At 51.6% G+C, this 14,986-nt stretch overlaps 1 protein-coding gene across 5 annotated transcripts in view; it reads left to right on the forward strand.

Moving 5' to 3' along the window:
- GSN (gelsolin) overlaps positions 1-14,986 on the forward strand; it is a 54,323-nt gene that overhangs the window by 37,850 nt on the left and 1,487 nt on the right. For all 5 annotated transcript variants that reach the window (XM_047699382.1, XM_047699380.1, XM_047699378.1 and 2 more), the window contains 11 exons: positions 68-217; positions 1,331-1,420; positions 3,948-4,080; positions 5,345-5,433; positions 5,626-5,841; positions 7,530-7,663; positions 10,040-10,130; positions 11,406-11,576; positions 12,217-12,391; positions 13,520-13,644; positions 13,879-13,956. In XM_047699382.1, the coding sequence (XP_047555338.1) occupies positions 68-217; positions 1,331-1,420; positions 3,948-4,080; positions 5,345-5,433; positions 5,626-5,841; positions 7,530-7,663; positions 10,040-10,130; positions 11,406-11,576; positions 12,217-12,391; positions 13,520-13,644; positions 13,879-13,956 (1,452 nt within the window). The remainder of the gene's footprint in view (positions 1-67; positions 218-1,330; positions 1,421-3,947; positions 4,081-5,344; positions 5,434-5,625; positions 5,842-7,529; positions 7,664-10,039; positions 10,131-11,405; positions 11,577-12,216; positions 12,392-13,519; positions 13,645-13,878; positions 13,957-14,986) is intronic.

Below are 14,986 nucleotides of genomic sequence, written 5' to 3' on the forward strand. Positions count from 1 at the left end.
CCGTGTCATTGGGTGGGGCTGATTCGGAGGCTGGGGCGCTACCTGACACAGGGTCCCTGTCTTACAGGACATCTACCAGTGGTGTGGCTCCAACAGCAACCGATTTGAGAGGCTGAAGGCCACACAGGTGTCCAAGGGCATCCGGGACAACGAGCGGAGTGGCCGGGCCCGAGTGCATGTGTCAGAGGAGGGTGCTGAGCCTGAGGCGATGCTCCAGGTACGCACAGCTATACCCCAGGGGTGCAGGGTGGGGCCGAGCACAGATCTGGGCTGCTCCTTTTGTCCCTCTGTTGGTTAGGCAATCATGAGGCGAAGTTGTTTTTCTACTAAGCTGGAACTCCTCAGAGAGTGGGGAAGAGCCGATTCCCCAGCAATTCCCAGACTCCGCTGAGAGGTGGGGCTGGAATCCCAGGGCCTGGCGCCTGCCACGGTTGTGAGCCACACCCTCCAGCTGGGAAGGCCAGGTCCTCCATGGAACTGAGGAGGTGGTGGCATCTCTTGAGAGCAATCTTGGTCCTGCAGCCAGATCAGAAAGAGACAACTGACCCAATCCCCTCTTTCCTCTTCAGATCATTCCTAGGGATTTATGGCCCATTTAGGCAAATGCAGGATGGCATTGCCAGCCATTGTTCTTTGAGGACCTATCAATAGAGGCAGAATTCACCAGGAAAAGGAGGAGACCGTGAGCACTGCTCTATGCCCTTTGGCTCCTACTTGTCTGGGGGCGTTGAGTTCCAGTTTTTAGGAAGAGCAGAAGGTTGTTATGGGGAAGAGACTGGACACCAGCCATGGCTTGGAAGGGGCCATAACTGGGGCTTTTAACTCTGGAGTAGCCCAGAATGGAGGAGTGAAAATAGGCTGTGAAATCACAGGGATCCAGGTTCAAGTTCTGGCTTAGCTTCCCCATAGCTGTTAGTACAAGTTACTTGAGCTCTCTGGACTTCAGGTTCCTCCTTGGTAAAGTGAGAGTGGTTATCAGTGCCTCATGGGTGTGAGCTTTAAGTGGGATCACATAAAGGCATGTGGGGGAAGGTGTTTGTCACTCCAAGAAAGCCTGGGAAGAAGTGGGAGAGTGGGTATCTGAAGGCAACAGGGAGGGAAGGACTTGACGGGTAGCTCTAGTTGAGACCCACATGCAGGAGGCACGTGAGATGATGTAGGACATCTCTGGAGGGCATCTTACTCTTAGTGGAGGGTCATGGTGGACGCCTGGGGCGGGGAAGGTGGTCCCTGCCTGCCTTGGGAGGGAGCTGTCTGAGGATCCCAGGCCCCTCCCTCTGATCCACCAGGAGATCACGCCAGGCTTTCTTCCACCTGTCATCTCCTGCAGGTGCTGGGCCCTAAGCCAGCTCTGCCTGCAGGTACAGAGGACACGGCCAAGGAGGATGCAGCCAACCGCAAGCTGGCCAAACTCTACAAGGTGAGCCTCTACTGCTCTGTTCCCTGGGCGTGGGGCCAGGACAGGGAGGCAGGGGACTTGGTCTTCCCGAGCTCTACTGCTGTGGGGATGTGGAGCAGAGTGCCCTTGGGCTGGGGGGGCTCGGCTCCCACGTGTGTCTAGCAGACATCTGTCTACTTCCTCTGCCTTCCTGAGCCAGGAATAAGAGAATTTGATCAACTGTAGACACAGTCACATCCTGCTCATCTGTGCGGTCTTGGGCAGCACAGTTTTTCTCTAGGTCTCAGTTTTCTCACCTGGAAAATGGGGGTAGGAGAGTAAGGTCAACTTTGGAAGATTTCTAGGAGTCCACAGAGAAAACTGATTTAGGAAAATACTTGGGGAAATACTACAGAAATGGGCACATGCCTGTGTGTGTGTAGTTACTTTATTTATGATTTATTTCTTGTGATTTTTAAAACTCGGGCCGAGCTTGAGCTGAGGAACTCTGGCCTCATGGCCGAGCACTGGGTGAAAGTCTGGCCTAGCCCATGATGCTCATGTCGAGCCCTCGGCTTTTTTGTGGTAAAGTTACAATAAAAGGGGGTGCAGATTTCCATCACTTCCAAGGAAAAACCTCATTGATTTTTATTCTGATTGTAAAGAAATGTACATTCATGGGGCATCTGGGTCACTCAGTGGTTAAGCCTCTGCCTTCAGCTGAGGTCATGATCCCAGGGTCCTGGGATGGAGCCACACATCGGGCTCTCTGCTCAGCAGGGAGCCTGCTTCCCCCTCTTTCTCTGCCTGCCTCTCTGCCTACTTGTGTTCTCTCTCTCTCTCTGTCAAGTAAATAAATAAAATCTAAAAAAAAAAAAAAAAAAGAAAGAAATGTATATTCATGAAGAAAATAGTAAGCAATACTCCAGAACATAAAAAGAAAATTAATGTCAATGCAATTTCAATAGTTTAAGATAACAAGTGCTATTTTAAAATGTTTTAATTATAAAAGTAATGAAACTCAATTTTTAAAACACCAGCCTCTCCCGCATCCTTTTTTAAGGGTTACCATGGTTACACGGCTATCAAATTGGTGAAAAAAGGTCCAGATTATATCTTTTTGTATCTAATTACACGCTTTTCCATCTCTGTTTGATATAAATGGATCCAAAGTATTCATGTTTTTCTGTGACCTTCTTTTCCCCTCTCAGCGTGGCCAGGAATCTTTCTAGCACAGCGATCTAACTGGTCCTTTGTAGTAGCTCTGTTGTATTCTGTTTTCTGAATGTCAGAATCTCAGCAGACACTGATGGCCACTAGAATGTTTCCACTTTTATTGATTGCACACAGTCCCTCTCTGTGCACCTGTGCTGAGTATGGCCTCAGAGCAAGTTCCCAGACGTGGATTTTTTGTGTCAAAGCCTGAATAATAAGTCAGTGATTGAAAAAACTGGTTCCAGAGTCAGATTGCCTGGCTTTGAATCCCAGGTCTGGCTTTCTAGCTGTGCACCTCTCTATGCCCTGGTTTCCTTGTGAGTAAAAAGGGGATACAAGTAGAACTATCATAGGGTTGCTGCAAGGATTAAAGGAGTTCTGTAATGACATAAGTTATTAAGTTATATAAATTGCTCAGAACGGCCTGTAGTAAATACTCAGTAAATGTAGAACGTTTGTTACTTAAAGTTCTGATACATTATTAAACTGCACTCTGGAAGGGCTCCCAGATTATTGGGAACCTTGTCAACACTGGGGAGTGTTAGTGTTTTGGGTTTTGACTAGCGTGGCACAGTTTCATTTTAATTTCCTGAAAGCTTTTCATTTTGGAATAATCTAAAGGTTTGCAGAGAAATTGCAAAGATAGGACAGAGGGTTCCACATACCCTTCATCCAGCTTCTCCTTAACATCTTATCATAACCAGAGATACCTGTCAACACTAGGAAGTTGACGGTAGTTCAACACTATTAATTAAATGACAGACTTGATTTGGGTTTCCCCAGTTTCTCGTTCCCGATTCCAATCCAGGACACCACACTGCATCTGCATTTATATTCTTCTTCTTCTTCTTTTTCAAAGATTTTATGTATTTGTCCGAGAGAGAGAGAGAACACAAGCAGTGGGAGGGGCAGAGGGAGAGGGAGAAGCAGGCTCCCTGCTGAACCAGGAGCCTGATGCAGGACTTGATCCCAGGACCCTGGGATTGTGACCTGAGCTGAAGGCACTTAACTGAATGAGCCATCCAGTCCCAACTTTTTTTTTTTTTAACTAATGAGATTGACTCTCTTCTCAGCCAACTGTACAGATCTATGCTACCTGCACCCCCTTCCCTTTCTGTGCAGTTTCCCCATTACATGGGTACGGGGGTCACAGGTATGGCTGCGGCAAAGCAGAAAAGGGGAAGGGAAACCTGAGTGTGCCTCGGAGCTTGGGGAAGTGGGTCTGGCTCCGACTCTCCCATGTTGGTTGAGGTGGCAGCTGGGATGTGGGCCACCCACGTGTCAGCTTGAGGGTGCTGCCTGGGTAGGCCAAAGTGGTAGAGGTCACTCACATTCCTGTCCCTCGTCCCCTCAGGTCTCCAATGGTGCTGGCACCATGTCGGTCTCCCTCGTGGCTGATGAGAACCCCTTCGCCCAGGGGGCCTTGAGGTCCGAGGACTGCTTCATCCTGGACCATGGCAGAGATGGCAAAATCTTTGTCTGGAAAGGTACTGGGGAAAGGGGAGGGGTCTCTGACCAGCCTCCAGGCCCTCGGTGGGAGTCCTGCAGCCCTGGGAGGCTAGAGTGGGTGTTGATGGTGTCCTGGGGCATGGCAGGCTCTGGAACAGAAATTGAGTCTTGTTTTGAAACCCTGGCTTTGCAGTTGACTGCGCTTTGTGATCTTGGGCACTTGGCTTACCCTCTCCGGGTAGATGTCCCATTTGGGCTAAAACCAGTGTTTCCCAAGTATGTTACAATACCAGTTCTCTCAGAGGCTAATTGGCATCATGTGAAAAAAAAAAGTGTATACTTCTTTGGTCAGATAAGTTCATGGGCAACACTGGTAATAGGCTTGTTGACTGCAGGACTTTTAAGAGCCTTAAACTTGCTAATGTATTTTGGGGCTTTTCATGAAAGTGATTTGGTTTTTATTTGGGAAATGGTATGCTAGAGGTTCGTGGAATCTGTAGGGAATGTCTTGTGGGGCTGATTATCAGAGGCTCTTGTAAAACATTGGCCCAGATGTTTCTGAGAGGGCCCATCAGCATCCTGCTTGGATGCTCTACCGTTAGTCCAGGGGAGGAGGACAGAAGCGGGAGGGAGGTAGTGGGTGCATAGAGGAGGGCAGAGGGGAAGAGAGAGATTGAACACTTGTAGCTGCTATTATTATTATTAATATTTGGACCCCTCGGCATTGGCTCTAAGAAAGCTGGGGACTGTGGGCTGGCACCTGCTGTCTAGGAGCTGTGTAGGCGTGGGGAGGCTCTCAGGGTTGGGGTGAGCTTCAGACTGGGGAGTGGGAGGAGGTCCCCCACTGCAGACAGATGGACTGGGGCAAGAAGGGGGCCCAAGGATGTGGTGTGTGGGCTTCAGAATCTTATCACAGCTTTCCCCCTTGCTGTATGGCCTTGGTCAAGTCACCTAACCTCTCTAAGACCTTGGTTTTCTTTTATGTCGATGGGACAAGATGATAATGATCTTTCTCACAAAGGGTCGTTGTGTGGATTAAATAAAATCAGCTTTGCACAGTTCTGAGCACAGAGTACATGCTTCATAAATGGACCACAACTGTTAGTGTGGTTACTGTCATCAGTTAGGACCCCCAGGTGGACCCCCAGGCTCTTGGAGTGATCATCTTGGGGGCGGGGTCTGGGCTGGGCTGTCTGCAGCCTCAGAAGGATAGGGAGGGTGGTTTGGCTACTGCTTCTCCTGGACCATTTGACGTTAGGACATAGCACTGACTCCGGGTGCCTCATCCCCCATCCTCCACAGGCAGGCAGGCCAACACAGAGGAGAGGAAGGCTGCCCTCAAAACGGCCTCTGACTTCATCTCCAAGATGGACTACCCCAGGCAGACCCAGGTGAGTCTCAGAGCCAAGCTGCACAGTGAAGTTGGGTCTAGTTCGCTGGGCGGGGCTGGGATGGGGTGGGTGTCTCTCCCTGCTCAGTGTGGACTGGGTGTCTGAGTCTGCCCTAAGGACCTGTGCCGGGAGGCCCCTGTCCTCAGGGGGACCTGAGCCCAGCCCCATCCTGCTCTTCCCTCTCTTGTACAGGTCTCTGTCCTTCCTGAGGGTGGCGAGACCCCACTGTTCAAGCAGTTCTTCAAGAACTGGCGGGACCCAGACCAGACAGACGGCCCAGGCTTGGCCTACCTCTCCAGCCACATTGCCAATGTGGAGCGCGTGCCCTTCGATGCTGCCACCCTGCACACATCCACGGCCATGGCAGCCCAGCACGGCATGGATGACGATGGCACAGGCCAGAAACAGGTGCCTGGGGGGTTGGGTGCGTGTGTCCAGGCCCCTCCCAGGCTCCCTCCCAGGCACCTCTGGCTCATGCATTGCCTCCTGCTTCCCTGAGATCCTTCCTCTAGAGTTTTTGACCCCAGTTTTGGTGGGTAGGATTGTTTTGCCTTAGTTAATTTTCACAGCCAACATACCCCAAGCACCTGCTGTTTGCCAGGTCCTGGGCCAAGTGTCTCAGACCTCCCCCTGCTGGCAGGAGTGCCTGGTGTAAGCACAGCCACAGCTGATTGCTCAGACCTGTGCAGTCAGTGGAAGATTGAAGGCGAGCACACAGATTATGGGAACAGAGAAAGGGCAAAAGGGGCGGGGTGGTTGGGGCAGTCTTCACAGAGCTGGGGACACTTCGGTTGGGCCCCAGAGGGTGGGTCAAAGTTTGCTGCAAGAGAGGAAGAATGATGGGTATTCCAGGCAGGGAACTGTCCCAAGAGCCCAGGGCTACTACATCCTCAAGGAAGGGCCTTGAATGCCGCATCCAGGACTGTGGACTTGATCTCCTAACCAATAGGTGCAAGTGAGGGTTTTCTTGCTTTAATAGCAGACAGGCAACAAGCTCAGTTCTGTGCTTTTGAAACTTGCTGTGAAAATGGATTAGAGGCAGGAAAATGAAGGCTGAGATCCCCTGAGAAGATTGTAATAGTGTAGATGAGAGAAGACAGCCTGGGCACCAGGAAGGTCACGGTGAAGATGGAGAGGTGGGGGCTGGGGTTCAGAGATGTTTATGAAGTAGAGTCTACTTGTTTGTTTGTCTGTTTCCATTCCACATGCTAGAAGCAGCAAAATTGTTCATTTTTATTTATTCTTGCTTTTGTCATTGGTATTAGTATCACTTGTTCACTCATGCACTACTTCAGTGGTAGGGAAGGATGCAGTGCAAATGTTCCGGGTAGCGCTAGTGGAAAGAGCTCTGGCAGCCTGGCTGAGTGCCCTCTCTGAGCCTCACTCTTCTCACCTGTAAAAATGGGGTTTAATCCCTCTCCCTCACCTAGAATTTTCAAGGTCCAGAGAATCTTGGTCTTGGAGGGCGCAGTGTCTCTGTAGTACCACCAGGTGGCGCTGCAGGACCTCATGACTGCTTGGGAAAAGTTCACCCGGGCTCTAGGAAGAGACTTGCCAGCAGGGTCATTCAGAGGTCACCTAGGGATGCCTCTGCTTCTGGAGGTGATCTGTAAAATCCAGATAACTCACGAACGTTACAGATAATCCTATCATTAGTAATCACCTCAATCATAATTCTAGAATGAGAGTAGCTTCCTGCTACGTGGCTGTCACCCTGTGCCAGGTGCTGTGTGAGACTGCCTCGAGTAAACTCACTTGATCTCAGGACACGTGGAGGTGGACACTCACTGTGTTACCCTCCCCGAAAGCATGTTGTCAGTACCACTGTGCAGTTCCCTGTGCCTGTGCTGACCCCTCCGAGGGGGACCTAGGGGGTGGTGTGGGGGCATCATGTAAGGATCCGGGGTTTGAATCCTAGTGGCTCTGTGATGGGGGCAAATTCTTGGGGTTCAGCCTGAGCCCAGTGGAGCCACGTATAAAAAGCTTGTCCTGTTGATTAACCCCGACCCACCGCACTGCAGTTCCCCCGCTGGCCTGAGTTGGGGGGCGGGGGTGGGGGGACTGTACCGCGTCTGAGCCCAGCCTTGTCCTGGCAGATCTGGAGAATCGAAGGCTCCAACAAAGTGCCCGTGGACCCCTCCACATATGGGCAGTTCTACGGCGGGGACAGTTACATCATTCTGTACAACTACCGTCACGGCAACCGTCAGGGACAGATCATCTACAACTGGTGAGGCTGTGGGGTCATATGGTTGGGGCGGGGGGCACCACCTGGGCCCTGAGCATGTCATGGGGCTGAGAGGCCTACGGTGGAATGACCACACTGTGGGTGGGGGGGAGCTCCTATCTACAGGGTGACACCACTTGTCTTATTTCTTGAAACAACATTTAAATCATTCTTCCAAAAATAGCACATGACCCTTGGAGGAGGTGCAGTGAATAGGGAGGAGCAAACAGAAGCTCCCTCCCACAGTTCCATGTCAAGTACCATACCTAGGGCCATTCTCCTCCCACGTGTCTTCTAATTAAAAATTATTTGAATTCCATTCAAATGGGCAGTGCATTCACGTCATTCAGAATTCGAGACAAAATAAAAAGGTATCTGAGAAATCTTGTTCCTACCCCATCCCCCTTCACCTGATTCTCCAGTCTCCACCCCTCCATGAGTAACAGCTTTCATTCATTTTGTTATATATTCTTCCGGTAATTCTTCCTGCAACTAGGACTATATTGCTAGCTCCCTCTCTTCCCTATCCTTCAAAGGATAGCACCCTGTGTATATTGTCTTGCACTTTGGTTTTTTCACTTAGTACTTCCTGGAGATCGACCCATGTCAGTACCTAGGGTACTTCCTTGTTCTTTTTTTTTTCCCCCTTTACAGCTGCATAATATTATGTTGTGTCGCTACACTGTCACTTGTTTGACAGATTCCCTGCTAGCGCATACTTGGATTGATTCCAGTCTTTTGCTATTACAAGCATTGCTATGATTAGTGACCTTTAAACAAATATCATTTTGAATGTGTAGAGAAGTGTCTGTAGGGTAAGTTCCCAGAAGTGGGGTTGCTGGGTCAAAGACTAAATGCACTTGTCATTTTGATAGATGGTGCCCAGTTTCCATAGATGGACTTTGTAGCATTTCACGTTCCCAGCGGCACTAGTGAGTGTCTGTTTCCCCACAGCCTTGCTGGTGGACTGTGTTGTCAAACTTTTGGATCTTTGTCAACCTTAGCGTAGATAAGACAGCATCTTAGTAGATTTTTAGCTTGTGTTTCTCTTGCTGTACCATCTCAAAACTTTCTGATGATGGTTGAATGTCTTCCTCTTTAAATATTTTGTTTTGAAATAACTCGAGGCTTCCCGAAAAGGTGCAGAAATGGTACAATTTCCATGTACCCATTACACATCTCACTCCCTAACCACAGTACAATGATCGAAACCAAGAAGTTAACATTGCGTGCAATACTATTTACCAATCTGTAGACCTCACTTGGATTTCACCAGTCACCCCACTCATGTCTTCTTTCTGGCCTAGGATCTAACCCAGGATCCCACATGGCCCTTAGTCATCATTGCCTCCTTAGAGATAAATCACACTGTCCTAATCTGTGACAGCTCCTCAGTCTTTTCTCTCAAGGCCTTGGTACTTGGAAAGAGTGCCGGTTGGTTATTTTGTAGAATACCTCTCTATGTGACAAAGTCAGACTTTTAAAAGCAGCTTCAAATAATTTTTTTTTTTTTTTGAGTAGGTAATCCATACGTGTACACAATTTAGAAGGCAGCATTTTTTAAAAAACAGCAGCTGAGGGGCGCCTGGGTGGCTCAGTGGGTTAAGCCGCTGCCTTCGGCTCAGGTCATGATCTCAGGGTCCTGGGATCGAGTCCCGCATCGGGCTCTCTGCTCAGCAGGGAGCCTGCTTCCCTCTCTCTCTCTCTCTCTGCCTGCCTTTCTGTCTACTTGTGATCTCTCTCTGTCAGATAAATAAATAAAATCTTTAAAAAAAAAAAAAACAGCAGCTGCATCAGCACCTTGATTTGTCAGATTTTGTTTGCTTCTACAGATTACACATGTTAGTTATGAGTTTGGACAGTATAGGAAAAGGTGGGGCGGAAAGCCAAGCCCCTGCCAAGTCCCCCCTCTCAGGGCGAGCACCGTGGGTCCTTTGGTGGACTGTGCAGACTGCTCTGGGCAGGTTCACGGGAGGCTAAGTACTGATGTCTTTTCCTGCAAAGGGCTCGTGTCCTGCTTGCTTCTCTGACCTGCTTCTCCCCCCTAAGAAATGTCCTGGCCACCTTTCTCCACCTTGGCATCTCGGGGCACCTTCCCTTGTGGCTGCCCAGCCTGAGATGAGACCACCAGCCGGCCTACAGGACACATTTAGGATAAGGGAGACCATTGGTTTTGCTCAGATCTCAGAAGAAGGCCAGATGCTGGGCTGGGGACGTGGCCTGTGGGTTTGGTTCCTGGCACTGGTGGCTCTTGAGAGAATCCCCTTCCCTGTCAGTTTCACTACCTGTAATCTGCAGACTTGCGGGTTTGGCCCAGGGCCAAGAAGACACTCTGGGTTCTATGCGAACCTTGGTGCTGAGCATGGCTTCCTCTTCCAGGCAAGGTGCCCAGTCCACGCAGGATGAGGTCGCTGCGTCTGCCATCCTGACCGCCCAGCTGGATGAGGAGCTTGGAGGGTCCCCTGTGCAGGTGAGACCAGCCTGATGCTCCGCTGGGCCCCACCCTGCACCTCGTCCATTGGGTCCCTCCTCTATCAGACTTTCCATCCACTGGTCCCACACACATTCATGCAGCGGGGTGCCCAACACCATCCGCAGCCCGGGGCGCCCCTGTGCCAATGCGGTTTGCAGTCTTGGGGGGAGACGGGTGTTCAGCAGACACTCAGGCAAATAAATGTGTGATCACAGACTGCAACACGGAGAGAGGTACTGGAGAGGCAGCGTGGTGGTGCAGGCAGAGGGCAGACGTGGAGCCAGCCTCCTGTGGGTTGAATCCAGTCTCACCTCTGGGTGACCATGGACAAGTCACTTAGCCTCTCTGTGCCTGCGTAGTCTCAAAATATCCTCTCTCTGCCCAGGATTGCCATGTGGATGAAGAATTAATATCAGTAAAACATTTAGAGCCATGCCTGGCCCATAATAGTCCCCTATTACATACGTGTAAAGTGTAAGGACATACAGATCCCAGATAGGATCTAACTGGATTAGACAAGGACCTCCTTAGGAAGGTACTTTTCTGCTGGGACCTAAGAAGTGAGTAGGAGTTGGGCAGGCACATTATAGGCAGAGGGAAGAGTATATGCAAAAGCCCTGAGGTGGGTGGGGACATTGAGCAGTAGAACAAGGGGCAGAATACCGTGAGAGAAGTCTCAGGAGGTGCTCAGAGGGTCCAAACCACCCAGAAGCCATGGTGAGGATTGACCTCAATCCTGAGCAGAAGAGGATACTGCTCCATGGTAAATGTGATGTGAAGGGACTTAACGGGTTTAGGAGGTTCCTCTGGCTGGGCAAGAGGGGTCTCTCCATATCTAGAAAGCTCTATTCTTCCCACTCTGCCATCTTTCATGCCCTGGGCTGTCGTCACCATTCTGAAGGAATGTCCACGAACAACCCAGGGGTTTCTATTTAAGGGAATATTTGCAAACATGGGTTCTCTCGTTCTTGGACTGGACTCAGGGTCAGTAAGGCAGGTCCTCTTGGGAGGGGAGAGCAGCCAAGGCAGTGCCTGGGGGCCATGAGGCAGTGGTGCTGTCTCCAGCTTTCCGGGAACTCCCCTTGTCCCCTCCCAGCTCCTGTGTGCTGGGCGTGCAGACACCAGCGTGCTGACTGACACCAGTGTGCTGGCCTGGTCTGGAGGAAGCGCCTAGGCCACACTGGCTGGGGTGGGGGCGTGAGCTTGCTGCCACACAGAAGCACGGATGCCCCTGCTCTCCTTGCCTGACTTGCTGTCTTGTTGCCCTGCCAGAGCCGTGTGGTCCAAGGCAAGGAGCCCGCCCACCTCATGAGCCTGTTTGGTGGGAAACCTATGATCATCTACAAGGGCGGCACATCCCGCGAGGGCGGTCAGACGGCCCCTGCCAGTACCCGCCTCTTCCAGGTCCGGGCCAGCAGCTCCGGAGCCACCAGAGCCGTTGAGGTGAGGCCCAGGCCCTGGACCCCAGGAGGGATTGGCCTGGTTGAATCCTCCCATGCTTGATGGGTAGATGTCTGAGCTCGGGACTGGTTGGGGGCGGGGCCTTTGGGGTCAGGGGTTAAGAGGCAGCTTTTTTGTAACTTCCCTGGCCTGGGAAGCAGAATTGTATGTCTTAGACTTCTTCTTGTCTCAAGGATGCCTGGGGCTTCCTGCATACCTTTCATAATGGGAAGCTTACTGCCTAAGAGGTAGTCCGTTCTTCCCCATGGGGACACTTCCTGATTTCATGCCACATGGCTACCATCCCTTTTATGACGGAAGGTGCAGACCTGAACATAATCCTATAGGATGGTCAGAGCAGCCTAGAGGAGAATGGGACTATCCCCTCCTTTGTTCTGGGCACTCAACTTCTGTTAATGCAACCCAGAATTCTAGAATGACTGTGTTGAGCCACAGCACATTAGTGAATCATGGGAATCAACAAAAACCCCCACTGTCGAAACTCCGTGCCCTCAGCTGTGATGGGGGTGCCCTTCCAGGTCTCCAGCTAAGAGCTGGTCCTGCTGCAGGGTCTCCTGGATAGTAAGGAGGGGGCTGAGGGCTTTCTGTCTGGTTTCTGATTAATTGAGTGCTGCCTTCTCAGATTATTCCTAAGGCTGGTGCGCTGAATTCCAACGATGCCTTTGTCCTGAAAACGCCATCGGCCGCCTACCTGTGGGTGGGTGCAGGAGCCAGCAAGGCGGAGAAGACGGGGGCCCAGGAGCTGCTCAGGGTACTTCGGGCCCAACCTGTGCAGGTGGCAGAAGGCAGCGAGCCAGGTAGGAGTGGGGGGGTGGAGGGGTCTGGTGTTCTCCGGGGACTGTAGCTCTTAGGTTCCCTCCCCTCTTTCTGCCTGGGGGGCCCTCGAGATCCTCGCCCCTTCTAGTGCTTGCCCCCAAAGGTGTGTCTAAGAAAAGCAGGTTGAATTCAAATGAGGGCTATGGTCAGTGAGAGGGAGGTAAGAGAGCTAAGGAGCTCTCTCCTTAGCTTTAGGAGCTAAGAGAAGGGAGAGCTCAGTGGGGGCTGGGGCATTCAAGGAAGGCTGCTGGAGGAGGTGGTCACTTGCTAGGAAGCCTTGAAAGACAGGCAGGAGTAGAAGCTCATGGCGGGAGGAGGACAGCAGTCTCTTCTAATCCTCAGAATCTCCAAGGACAGAATTGCCAGAAACCTGCTCTGTTTCCAGAACATAGGTGGGAAAATCTTCTTTATGCCAGCCCTCAGTCTCTCTTCTCTTGTTCTGAGCCCATTCCTTCCCACCTGATGCTCAGTAGAAATGGGGAGGAGCAGCTCAGTCTATAGCTGTACTGCCCAGTGGGACTTTCTGAGAGGCTGGACATGTTCACCCCTGCCCGGGCCAATATGGTGGCCGCTAGTCACATTGGCTACTGAGCGCTTGAAATGTGGCTGCTGGGAATCAATGAGAATGAGGAACTTAATGTTTAATGATACTTCATTTTAATGAACTTCAGTAGCCAAATGTGGACAGAGCAGGTGTAGTGGAAAGAACGGGGTTGGTGGGGGGTGGATATAGTCAGATAGGATTTGTACCCTGCCTTTACCACTTTTTGTAGCTGTGTGATGCTGGGTGAGTTGCTTACCCTCTCTGAGCCTCTGTCACCCCGTTGTTGAGCAAGGATAATTATCCCCAGCCTGCAGTGCTGGCGTCATTTGGAAGCCAGAGGTAGTCCTGGCTGTGTGCGTAGGGCCAGGTCGGCTCTCCGGTCTCTGTTTCATCACCTTCAGGTTCCCTCAGGCCCCATCCCTCTCTGGTCCCCTGGGATTTTAGGGTGGAGGAGGGTTGAGACCAGTGGGTCGTTCTAGGGCAGGGTTTTTACCCCGGGGTCTGATGAGCGGCACTGGGGGGAGGTGGTGTCCTGGAGGCCAACTGCCGCGGCCTCCCCTCACAGACAGCTTCTGGGAGGCCCTGGGTGGGAAGGCCGCCTACCGCACATCCCCGCGACTGAAGGACAAGAAGATGGACGCCCACCCTCCTCGCCTCTTTGCCTGCTCCAACAAGATCGGCCGTTTTGTGGTGAGCCCCCGCAGGGGTCTCTCTGCCTCTGCTTCCCCATTGGGAGTCAGGCTTCCCAGGAGTGTGGCCCCAGCAGGGGGTGGAGGTGGGGCAGCCCTTGAGGGCATAGCAGGGAGGGAGGATCCCCTCCAGGCTGGAGCATCTCCCTCCTGAGCGCAGACCGAGGGTGCCAAGCCGGGAGAGGGAATGCCAGGGCCTAGTTCGCTGTCACTGACCCCTTCTGTTCCTTCCCAGATCGAAGAGGTTCCTGGCGAGCTCATGCAGGAAGACCTGGCCACAGATGACGTCATGCTCCTGGACACCTGGGACCAGGTGGGTGAAGGACAGATGGTGTAGGCTGTCTGGGTTGGGGGAGTGGGAGGCGCTACACTTCAGCTCTACGATCAGTTTGCCGGGTGTTTCTGGAAAGGTCCGTGCGCCGCAGTGAGTCCCTTCCCCCTTCTGGGCCTCCATTTCTACCTCTGCAAAATGGGAGTGATGGTACCTACTTTGCTTAATTCAATAAAATGAGACGTAGATAAGATCTACAAACTCCAGAATTTGCAAGTCAGACGACCAGCATCCTCTCCCAGGCCGTAGCGGAGTGTGAACTCTTAATTTAAATCTATTGATCAAAAAAAAAAAAATAAAATAAATCTATTGATCAAGAAGCTTGAAGTTAGCATATCATACGCAGGCATCAGCTGTCCACAGAGTCACACCCGAAGTTTCGGAGTGCATCTCCTGTTTTAGAGGGCTCTGAGCTCTCTGCTGCTTCTCCTAGGGAAGACTGTTTGGTGGGACTGGCAGGGGACGGTGCCATTCATTCGGTCAACCGATATTAACTGAGCCCTACTTCGTGCCAGACACTGCTCTAGGTGCTAGGGATACAGCAGTACATAAAACAGACATTCCCCTGCCCTTGTGGGGCTTACATGCTCATGGGAGGTGGCAGTCAGGAAGCCTTCCCATCAGAGCTATCAGAGTTCTAGGAGGCAGCCCCAAAGGCGTGTCTCCCCTCTGCCTGTGCTTCCCGGGATGCCCAGTTAGAAGACGAGTACTAGAATGTTCACAGCTTGAACCCACAGCTGTGGTGATCGATTGCTCCACTGGCTCCGTAATCTGTCCGCTCATCTGCTCGTTCATTCACTCAGCCAGCATTTCCTCTGCACGCGCCCGTCTTCCAGAAACAATGCTGGAAGCCCATGTGTGTGCGAAACAGACGCATTCCCTGCCGTGAAGGGGCTTCTGGTTGAGCAGGGAACATCTGTAGATAAGTGAGAGAAGTCAAGCCTGGTGTTTCATTGCCTGATGTCCGTGTATCAATGACAGGTGCTCTTTAAAATATGTTAGATGGGCATAA

The sequence above is a fragment of the Lutra lutra genome, chromosome 13 (genome assembly GCF_902655055.1).
Source record: "Lutra lutra chromosome 13, mLutLut1.2, whole genome shotgun sequence".
Taxonomy (NCBI): Eukaryota; Metazoa; Chordata; class Mammalia; order Carnivora; family Mustelidae; genus Lutra; species Lutra lutra.